The 12,259-nt window shown below is 32.8% G+C and overlaps 1 protein-coding gene across 1 annotated transcript; it reads right to left on the bottom strand.

Moving 5' to 3' along the window:
• Positions 1-1,626: 1,626 nt before the first annotated feature.
• LOC129255836 (endoplasmic reticulum resident protein 44-like) lies at positions 1,627-11,941 on the bottom strand. Its single transcript, XM_054894168.2, has 8 exons — positions 11,826-11,941; positions 10,337-10,521; positions 9,207-9,322; positions 8,415-8,472; positions 7,663-7,779; positions 6,198-6,309; positions 5,416-5,557; positions 1,627-3,684 (listed from the first exon to the last, which is right to left on the bottom strand). The coding sequence occupies exons 1-8, from the start codon at positions 11,923-11,925 to the stop codon at positions 3,483-3,485; spliced, it is 1,032 nt and encodes a 343-aa protein (XP_054750143.1). The 5' UTR covers positions 11,926-11,941; the 3' UTR covers positions 1,627-3,482.
• Between the last annotated feature and the right edge of the window lie 318 nt (positions 11,942-12,259).

Raw genomic sequence — 12,259 nt, 5'->3', positions numbered from 1 at the left:
TTGAAATAAAATAAAATACAACCTTCCTTTCCACAATCAAACATATTGCAAACCAAATCTAAATACAATACTTTTTTCAACATTAGAAATGCAGAGAGCACAGAAATGCACTTTTTTGGGGGGAATAAAACTATTATTACCTGAAAAAAAGCAATTGCATCCTTTATTATCCTGACTTGGCTTTCCCAGTAAGTGACCGTAAACACTCCTTTATCAGGCATGAATGAACATTAGGCAATAGCCTATACATACAAGCTCATATCAAATCTTCAAATATAGAAACATCAAATTGAAATTCCCTACTCATATATCAGCTATACAAATGATAAATTTGGATGAATCTCGTCAACATAATTGTTTTTTTTTAACCTGAGATGTGTAGACATGAGAAAACGTCCTTTATTTCCCCACAGTCTAGCAGCCTCATCAGGCCTTCATATCTGACATTGTTGCTTGAATTGAACTCCACCCCCCCCCAGAATAGAGACTTAGGACATTACATGCTCTCCCCCATGTACGATCTGATTATAATGCACCGTTGGGCTGTTCCAGCAACAATGCAAACAACGACAAAGATCTAATGAGACTTGCAGACTCCCAAGTGAAAGCTTACCAATAAAAAGGTTAAAATTCTTGATTGTGGAAAAAAATAATATTTTTTTGTGTCAAAGATGTTAATAGTCATATAAAACAAGGTACTGTAAAAAGATCATAAATTACTATCTCGAAAAATACTTGTATATAATAGACATGTAATGGAAGTTTATTGTCATATTAAAGGGATGGTCCGGGCTGAAAATATTTATATCTTAATACATAGAGTAGAATTCACTGAGCAAAATGCCGAAAATTTCATCAAAATCAAATAACAAATAATAACGTTATTGAAGTTTAAAGTTTAGCAATATTCTGTAAAAACAGTCGTCATGAATATTCATTAGGTGGGCTGATGATGTCACATCTCCACTTTCCGTTTTCTTATGTTATTATATAAAATCATAATTTTTCATTATTTCATACTTGTGTGAATAATATGTCTCCCTTATAATGAAATAAGTTGCAGCAATAAATATCTAATGCACTAAATCAGTTGTCAATTCAATTTTTCCAGTTCTTGGAGGAAAAAATTTGAATAAACCTCATTTCATATAATAAAATACAAAAGAACAAGTGGGGATGTGACATCAGCCCACCTAATGAATATTCATGACAACTGTTTTCACAAAATATTGCTAAACTTTAAAATTCAATAACTTTGTTATTTGTTATCCAATATTGATGAAATTTTCGGCATTTTGCTCAGTGAATTCTACTCTATTTATTAAGCTAAACATACTTTCAGCCCGGACCATCCCTTTAATGTGTATGTTAAGAGGAGCAAGTTCCTATTGCAGTTAATAAAACTTCTGAAGCCCACCAAAAATAACTGGTCAATTTGGTAGGTTACTTTACCATCCCACATACAATGATTCTGAATCTAATAAAATTTCCATGCATGACACAGATCCGATCAATTTCTCACATAAGAAACATTGAAATCTGTTGTGCACTGCACTGCACTTGAAGTATGATTGACATTTATGATAACATAACTAGAATTATTATGACAATTTTTACTCTTCTACATTCTTCTGTAGGAAGAGGGACACTGGCTATGAGAAAAATATTTCACTCCTAACATCTCAAATTATTTGTACGATAAGGTAGAGTAACAAAAATGCAGTATAAAATGATACCTCAATCATGAATTGCCGTCAATAAAACAAAAGATGCCGAAAGAATCTTTAGAGAAAACACACAAGAAATTTCTACAATCGTAAACATTTATAATAATCAACAATTTAAAACAAATATCTGGATATTGCCTTCATCAAGTCCTTTGTACAAGATAAGAATTGGGTGAATGTCAATACCAAATCTTTGGTTGAAAAATTGATGCAAGATATATATTACCAAAAGATATTACAATTATCAGAAAATGCCTATATTTGCAGCATTATGTCCTCCTAGAACACAAATATAAAATTCATATAACTCAGGACTAGTGCGTGATTATTTTCTTTATTCTTAGAGTCAGGATTATGTCAATATAATTGGAAAGAAATATCAAATAACATTGGAAATATACAGATCCTAAAATGCATGCAACCAACCATATTTCATGGGGAAAATCATATCATTTTATTGCTTGATAGTAGAAAACAAGAAAATTTGTGTCTTATATGTTTAAAAAACAAATAAACAGAATATATGACTATGCAGGAATAAGGTTGCAAAAAACAGGGGTATATTTCAATTTGAAAATATCTTTATATGACATATTTCTCATCTCCTTAAGTAGTAAAGTGAACATTGAATATCTTCCACCAAAAAAATGATATGAAAGTGCACAATCATATTCATCAAAACATGATAAATAGTTGCAGCATGATGGAATGACCCCTTGTTATGTTTCTGGTGAAGGTGTTTAAAGAATATGTACTCAAATAAACTTGAAATATGGCAATAATATTTATCTCAACGAAAGATAACAATTTGCAATTAAAGGCTCTCTTGGCTATCCTAGTCTAATAAATATGCATCCATTTTTATTCTCATTAATTTGCAGTTTAAACCAGTCATATTCCATTTTAATCACAATTCACAAATGGTGATATTCACTGGACCAGAACACTGTCATAGATTGGCATACCTACTGGTGTGGAAACACTGCGAGTATTAAAAGGTGTCAAATATCTGTGAAAACTCACAATATAATCCTATCTTTAATAGCAATCCTACAGTAGCAACTGTTTTGAACAGAACATAGATTAGTTTGATGAGGGGGATGATTAACAGCAGTGTTTTGGTGAGATACATTCAATAGAACAGACTTCCCAACACAGTATAAAGTATTGAATGTCAGGCTAAAGAATATACATCTGTTTTGAACAGAACATAGACTAGTTTGATGAGGGTGATGATTAACCGCAATGTTTTGGTGAGATACATTCAATAGAACAGACTTCCCAACACAGTATAAAGTATTGAATGTCAGGCTAAAGAATATACAACTGTTTTGAACAGAACATAGATTAGTTTGATGAGGGTGATGATTAACAGCAGTGTTTTGGTGAGATACATTCAATAGAACAGACTTCCCAACACAGTATAAAGTATTGAATGTCAGGCTAAAGAATATACATCTTGGTAAAGTCATTAGGTCATCTATTTAAAAAAAAAGAACTTTATAGTAGGGAAGCAAAATTAAAATGAAAACCCTCTCGACAAGTCAAACTACATGAATCAAAATCATCCATCCATCTTTCAAATTTATTCTACAATCTATTCAGATCTCTGAATAAATAAAGTGTATTAATAAGCTCAAATCTTTAAAAGATATCATAGATATAAAATGGGAAAACAAGTCCTAGTTGTGCAAATATTGTAAAAATAGACATCACAGATTGAATAAAAGGACATGTATGAATAGAAGGCCAATCTCAAAGCTCATCACGGAATGAGTAGCGATTTTCACTGGGCATGAGTTTGACAAACTGGCTTTCAGGAGGATCAGTTTTAGCTGTTGGTGGAGAGCCAGGTACTGTATTCTGTTGCTGGACTGGGTCAGGGCCATGGTGAAACTCTCGATGAAGTTTACCTGAATGAAGATCTAATACAAACTGCTTCAGCTTGTTTGGAACCCTGCAGAAGAATGTTAAAAACACCAACGATATTTTTTTTATTGTTTGAAATATCTTAATTCTCTACTATGAACTGATTGTGATTAATAGGAAGTTACTATTTTGAGTCTAAACAAACTTTGAATATAATGTGATGATGACTACAGCACAAAAACATTGTGGTAAATTGCAAATAGGTTCAAAATCATGATAAACTATTCATCTAATTTTGATAAACTCTGTCTTTGTAACAAAAAATACTCTAAGGCACCAATTTCATTTCAAATTGACTGACTAAAAGTCCAAAATTAAAGTGATCACCCACTATTGTAATACAGTCAAGCCTATTCAAAACATTCAGCATTTTTCATCTTGTCAATTTTTCCCTTGTATGATATTCGTTCTTGAAAAATCAGCCAGTAATGCCATGGGGCATCCTGGCTAGCTTTTCATAGATATGAAAATTGATCTTTAAATCAAGTAAAATGACATATTTCTCAACCATTTTGCAGACTCTTGTCTTTGCACTAAAAGGACTTAACCCTTAATAAACTGGGGGGGGGGGGTCAAATTGACCCCCCCCTCATCAAATTTTGTCACTACGCCGCCGCGCGAAATTTTTTGACCGCGCCCCACGCTGACTTTTTACTTTCAAGTCTTGCGCATCTTTTGAGACCAAATTTCTGACGCCCGGGTAAGCGATTCCGAAATTACGCAACATTTGTAAGTGCATGTCAGACCCGAAATTGCTCAAAAACGTGATTCCGTGTACAAAGTCAATGCAAATTGTGTTTTTCAACCATAACTCATAAATGTATTATTTTTACTTTTGTTGGTTTAAATGGATTTATTTTATACTATTTATGATCCCAAAAGTGTCCCTGACAAAGTTCACTGGAAAAAACAATAAAAAACAAAGATTTGAAAAAACAAAGAAATACATAAGAATTTTAAAAACAATAAAATACATAAGAAATTAATTATATTTTTGAATTTTTTTGTAGACATTTGTTAGAGATGTAATAATTGATACTCCCACCAAAATTAGTATTCTACTAGCTTTATAACGTGAGTTAAAGGCAAAAACATACACAAGAAACCAAAATTAGGGCATATTTCATACGCTTATTTGCAGAATTTAAGATATAAAAATATAAACAATTCATTTTTACCAGTCTTGTAGATTACATCCGGCTCTACGCGCATGCAAATTTTTGCGGCGATCGAGCAATCAGCGGCCAAGATCTGAGGGGGGAAGGGTCAAATTGACCCCCCTCCAGTATATTCTGGTCTGAAATAGCCCAGTTTTGATAGGGTTAAGGAAGAAATACCAATTAATGCTGAGTACAGTAGCCTTGTCAACAGTGTAAAATACTTCGGCTGCTAGCCCAGGGGTGAAAAATTATATATATAATGGAAATTAATTTTTTTTTAATATGAAAGATGAGTCATTTTACATAACCAGAATCATTATAAATTTGTATCAGACCTCACTTCTTATAATTTTCACTTTGTGTACTTCACAATAAGAATATGGTTAGGTCACCTGGGGGGTGTTTCATCAACATTTTCATCCGACAAGTTGTCAGATCTGACATCTTTCTCTGATGTTGATTGGCTGAGAGGTACTGTTACTATGGTAACTGTCGGATAAAATGGGACTTGTCGGATAAAACGTCCGACAAGTCCTTTCATGAAACGCCCCCCGGGATGAAGTTGAGTAAAATAAAAGTAAGAGTAAAATGATACTTACGTTAATTCTTTGATGTTAGGGAAAATATACATATGTCTGAAGCTATCTATAGCTATTACTGGAAGGTCTTTAGGGGTTTTCCCTAAATGGTGTAAGGGATGAGTAAACTTTGTACCATCCGCAGTCAAGAAATTCACATTTCCTGAAAAAAAAAAGCAAAAAGAAAGCGGTAAATAGGTAATGAAAGTTAATCAAAACAGGAATGAGCACTGTTAAAGATACTGAATTAATTAAATTATCTATACATAGATTTGGGTTAGTTATTGACATTATTTCATATCTGAGAATATTTAATGGCCACTACCGTATGAGCCATAGAAGGCAATCTTTACATCAGTTTGAAAGATAGCTTGATTTCTACCGCAGAATATTATAATGAACATCACAAGTCACAAATCATTCTGTGTATCAGAAAAATTTTAATTTTGTGCTGCTATATCCATTACATGTCAGAAATTGTCAATTCACAAGTACACAAAGAGTAAGACTGAGATATCCAACTAAATTCAACATGATTTATATCGACATTTAGGTGTTCGAACATCACATATTTTTGTTTTTAATCAAAGGCAGCTCAGAAAAGATTGATTTTACAGTGTTGACATACAGTATTGAATATAATCTTCCTTTGCCTATGAAGAATTCTTTACCAGAGTAAGGAGACTGTTTACAGATAATGTAAGGTTACCACTATTAAAAGACAACTGAACTGCCCTCAATTTCTTTTTTTATGTGAGGTTTAAACACCCTAATGACAATACATAATTTCAGCATATTCTCACCTCTTTCAGATATAACCTCTCTTAAAATCATATCATTGAATTGTCTCAGTATTTCTGTATCATCTGGATTGTGGAATAGAATCAAGAAAGGCAGTCCTTCCTCTGTCAATTCCTGTGATAAAAAAAATATTAAAAGAATCATAAAGTCATTGTAACAAGCAGCTAAAAGTTCTTATCATGACATCTCTCTGTCTCTTGAATATACTTGTTTAATCACAAGTTTTATGTAATACCTCCTTCTACATTAAGCATGTGAGATAAAACCACATTGAAAATGTGATAATTCAATACAAATGTTCCATCACCAAGGTCAGCAGCTATCCAAAATAGATGACAATGGGTCAAATGCATAAAAATTGCTGGAAAGCAATTGCTTCAAGCACAAGCAATAGCTAGCCAAGCAAAAGATCATGCATCAGCAATTGCTTTTATTTCATATGCATAACCCTTTGCTAATGCTTGAACCCTTTTCTTGCCTTCAGAGAGCAATTGCTAGGGGTTTGAACAATATTGACGTCATGCTGGTGCGAACACGACTTACAGAGAAGGCAGAGCTTGAACGCAAAGGTGTGGCAATGCAACTTACCGCTTCTTTCATACAACATCTTTTCCTCAGACGTGATGTCAAACTAACGTGTTTCTTTTTGATAAATTCATATATTCAGCATTTGGTTTGCACTTATTAGATAGAAAACGTATAAGTAGGTTACGGTACACCTTGGGGTTCTCTCTCAGGTGCATAAACATGATTAAAAAACGTGAATGCACTGATCAATCAAACGCTCAAACTGCTCTGACAGAGCTTGACAAAACTCAAGCAAGTGCTTAAACGCACAAGCGAAAAGTTTGCTTTGTGGGTACGCTTTTAGCAATAGCTTAATCGTCAAGGTAATGCTAGCATTCAATTAGCGATTGCTTGAACTTACAAGCAAAAGCATTGCTTGCTCATTTTTATGCATACGGAATCAAGCAAAAGCCTAGCAAAATCAATTGCTACTTTTTATGCATCTGACCCATTGTATTGGTTTTAATTAACTCAGCATACACAACAGAGGAGTTGGTCAACATCAATGTTGTACTGTAACTGTTCGAAAATATGGTTTCTACTATCAGACAGGTATAATCACTTAGAAGAATCCAACGTGTGAACTGTAATTATCACCTTCATTCACTTTACAGAATTAGTCTATACAGAGTAATTATTCTAGATCCTTGAAAATTATTGAAACCCAGAAAGTTTGGTAACAGCCAAGAAATACAGAGGAAATGGCTATATTGAAATCAAATACCACCAAGTTTGAAGCAAAGGGATATACTAACACCACTTCTCATTATTATTACTACTGACTATCCCACTTGTTGGATGATGTGCAGAAGCTTTCTTAAAAGCATATCCATAAGAATACACCAATCATTAAAAACATTTTCTAAATCTATGACAATTATTCATAGGATCTCAGCTCACCTCTCCATTTTCAAATGTGATTTCTCGAACCAGTGGAATACATTTATCAGTGGACCAAGCTCTAAGAAGTTCAACATTAGTCATTGATCCAAGGTATATCATGTCTTGATCTATAGACTGTAAAAAAGAATAAGAACAAAAATTTACAAAGTTAAAGTCAATTACTTGATGCTTTCATTTGATGATATGTACATTTTTTTCAAAATGGCTACAATATTCATTGTGAAAAAAGCAGTGTCTTTCAAAACAACAGTCATGGTATCATCATTACAAAGAAGGTGAAGCAAAATAGGAAATGTTGACTGAAAGTAAATTGTAGAAAGAGAAACAATTCTGGAGGCTTCAGGTTCCCAGACAGTTCCTGGTATTTAAAGACCATAATCCTGGAAAAAAAGGTAAAAAAACACCTAATCTTGATGAACAAAGATGTACATGTAATTCTTTCATTCTTCTGCCTTTACAGAGTCAATATTATATACTTGTGGAATTCGTAATAAATGGACATCAAGTTTACACTTTGAATTGTACTTTCAAGAATATGCACAAATCCTGTCGCACAAATTCCATAAATCTGAAAGTTTGTATCTTCATCAAACAAGTTTAACAGCATATTTGGAAAGCCAATGAAATATCAAATAAAATTGAATTTGAAATTGAAAAGAATATTAATACAATAATAAGAAGAAAAAGGAAACATGAGGAGGATTAATATGATGATACTGATGGTGATAAAAAGGAATGTGAACCCTTACCCTCGGGGGTCGATACATAATGCTATTTCCTGGAGCCAACTCTTTACTGAAGGCTTCTCTGTAATCAAAAAACAAAACAAACAAATCTGAGAAACAGAACAGATATTGAAATTACATTTTGCGTTTTAACATAGATTCCATAAATTAAATTCTATACTGAACAATTACAGTTTTATACACACAAATATACTAACCGAAAAACAAAATCCAGGATAGAATTAAAAACTATAAAAAAAGAACAATACATAGACATTTATTCATTCAATGAGATAAAGTAGAATCTTGTTCAAAACTACATTCTGGCCACTCATACTGAGTGAGCAAAGACGTACCATGAAGCAAACCAAGCCTTAGTAAATCCATTACCAAGGATTTTCTGAAATCAGACTAAATGGATATCATAAAGAGTATCTCAAGCCCTGCATGGGTTGGTAATGACCCAACGAAAACATTGTTACATGAGCTTTACAGAATTTTACCAAAATAATAAGTCCTTTTTTAGGACTACCTACATGTACACTGTGCCTCAGAAGACCAGTTATAACTTCATGCAAATAGTGAATGTTCAAATAATGAGAGTAGGGCTAGGCAACTTGTCAAATAGCGTCTTTTTATAGCAAGAATTTAGTCATTAATAAAGGCACTGTGCATCTTTTCATTGCATCTTTCCTGCAATTTTGTTTAATATCATGAAATATATGGGTTGGAAATGACAGCTGGTTTATGGAATTCCTCTAGAAATACAAGATTCTGACATTTTATAAGGTATCTGAGCATATAAAAACTACTCACCCTGATCCAGCATAGAATGTGCAATCATCTCTTAGACTACTTGTAACCCTCTTAAATGTAGCATAATCAGCATCAGCATAACTCCTGAAATATCCAATGACTTTACGTTTGCTCTCCTGTTACAAATATAAATCAGCAATTCATAAATAAATTTTTCACTTGACATAAATCTTTTGCATTGATACAGTTCTCAAAACAAACTGAATTGGTAGCTCCTGAAAATGATGAATAATGTACGAGTTAAACTTGTCGAGACCAAATCAAATTTTCATTTGACCCAAATTTATTGTAAGAGGGTACTTTTTTAAAGTTACCAAGGCTATTTGGTAAACAGCCTATGTCTGAGTGTATACTCCTTGCCTGGTAGCAAAATATATGACAACAGTAGAAATGGTTCCGATGTTATAATTATAATTCCTCAAGGTAATGTCATTACTAAAGATAACATTAAAAAAAAAAAGATAACAGCATCCAAAACATATCAAATCACATTCAATTTGAATGAGCAGAGAGACAGACAAGGTTGAAATGTAATTGGCTTATGACCACGGGGACATTCCTATCACTTTGGCAGGTAAAACATTAATGAAGAATAAAATACTTCTTTATGCTCTATCATTTCAATGCCATTCCCTGACAAGCATTCATTATTATCTAGTGATGTCTGTTCTGAACAGCTGGCTGCAAAACACATCCGTCACCTTCTGCAATAAGTACCGTAGATATGTTCTAACCTTCCAATAATCAAAACAAGCTAAGGATGGATGCTACCAACATATATTACTCTATACAAAATTACAGAACAGTAGTGGTTTGATTCACCTTTTTACTTATTCTGTACTGCACTCTACCTTGCAATGAATTTTCCTTTGATTCTATTTTTAATTCCACAAGAAAAAAATAAATTGAGGCAAATTTACTCTTTGCCAATCACCTTGCATTTGTAATAAGTAGCATACAATGTATAACAATAGCATGTACAGTAGTTACAATTCATGGCATATAACCCTTCAAATGTGTACTACTAATCCATGTTTACAAATCAATGTCTGGATATTTTATGTAAAGTGTAATTCTCTTTGGTGGACTATTAGAATTATATATATATATATATTTAAAAAAAAACCTACATCTAGACCAGATACATCATCTGGACTTGCAAGCTGGATTACCGGGTCCTTCAAGTTTTCCCTGATGTGTGCCACAAAAGCATCCTTTGATCTCTGTGACCTGTACTCCCTCTTGGCAAGTTGACCTCCTCGAAATAACTTCAATGTTGGGTATTTGGATATGTGGTACTTCTTGGCCAGGGCCGCTAATGGTATGAAGGGAGAAAATTAGATAATTCACAGGATCTGTGAGTAAGGAATATAAACCATCTGTATCTATTGGCAGCATTCTTACATTAAAATACAATCAAGATGTGAATTTATATGTAGTAAATGATTCGCATAATTGGAATATACTGATTGTTGATACCGGTAATCAAAACTCTTTAAGGTACACCTGGCAATTTTTCAAACATGAAGCGTAACTGAATTTCTTAAGGTCTATTTTTTATCAGAAAGTGAAAGCAAACGATACTTTGATTTCCTTATCCCAAAAGAGGAAATGCATTTCTTTGTCATTCATATGAATGAAAAATATTTCCTGCTATTCCTTTATAGCCATAATAAATTGCACCATTATTCAAGTCAGGATAGAATAACACAAAGCTGCTTAACTGAAAATAAGCCATCTCACATCTGTGGAGATTACTATTTCAAATTCAACCACCACCAGCTGTTGCACTGGGTGAAATATTTCCTTAACAATGTCTCCCAATCAGAAGTTTTTAATTAGTCTCCATCCCCTTCTTAATTTTAATACTGATCTCTTCCGTTGTTTTAGTAAGAGGACTTTCCATAAAAGTTAAATGAAACAAAAACAAATAATCAAAACACTGACCGGTCAAACAGTTGAAGACTTCTAATACCTACATGTGCATATTTGTAGATGCAAACTGTAACCTTCCTACAATACAAGCCACAGCTGTTTTCATATAACTGATCTTTTATTCAACATAACAAATGATTTCAGGAATTTCCAGAGACCAAATATAAGGTCTTCATTGCAAAAATTGTGCCCTTCTGATTTCAGGGAACTTACTTTTTGTGTTTAATTCATGTACATCCCAAGCTTTATATGCTGCTAACTAATTTCATCATAACAACGCTAAAAATATCAGTACATGTACATAATAAAATGAACATTGATCAGAATATTTTGTGATCTGATTTTTTAATTTTTGGATTTGATCTAAATCTGACAAAATAATACAAATAAATTAATATGACAGCTAATTGAAGTGGTGACTCGTGAAAGTCACATAAGAGCATAAAATATAGTTCTTTTCACTTTTTTATTTGCAAAAATAATGTAACCCTAAGCAGAACAAATAAGGACAAACACCTGTATAATTACACATATTATAATTAAGATACTTTCAGTCAGAATGTAGAATGCACAATTAGGCATCACTGCTCCATACAGTTTGTAGATAGTCAGAAATAAAATAAGAACTGGATCAATTTTAGACTCTAGTTGGTGATATTATCAACCATGGTTAATTCTACTTACGATATTTATCACAATCAAGGCCTCCAAAGACTACCTGGCCCTGTACAGGAAACTCTTGTTGGGCAACCTTAGCAGCTTCTTCAAATATAGGCTTTAACATCTGACTGAATCTACACCTGTTTTATTAAATCAAAATGAATAATTTGAAAAAAAATAATGAGTAAGATGTATTACAGAGTATTACAATGTGTATAAAACACAACTCAAAATACACATTTATTAAAGGGATGGTCCGGGCTGAACGTATGTACATGTACATGTATAGCTTAATAAATAGAGTAGAATTCATGGAGCAAAATGCCGAAAATTTCATCAAAATCTGATAACAAATAACAAAGTTATTGAATTTTAAAGTTTTGCAATATTTTATGAAAACAGTCGTCATGAATATTCATTAGGTGGGCTGATGATGTCACGTCTCCACTTGTTCTTTT

Source organism: Lytechinus pictus, chromosome 1 (assembly GCF_037042905.1).
Source record: "Lytechinus pictus isolate F3 Inbred chromosome 1, Lp3.0, whole genome shotgun sequence".
NCBI lineage: Eukaryota > Metazoa > Echinodermata > Echinoidea > Temnopleuroida > Toxopneustidae > Lytechinus > Lytechinus pictus.
Note: the sequence above shows the minus strand (reverse complement) of the source record. Positions and strands in the feature narration are given on the sequence as shown.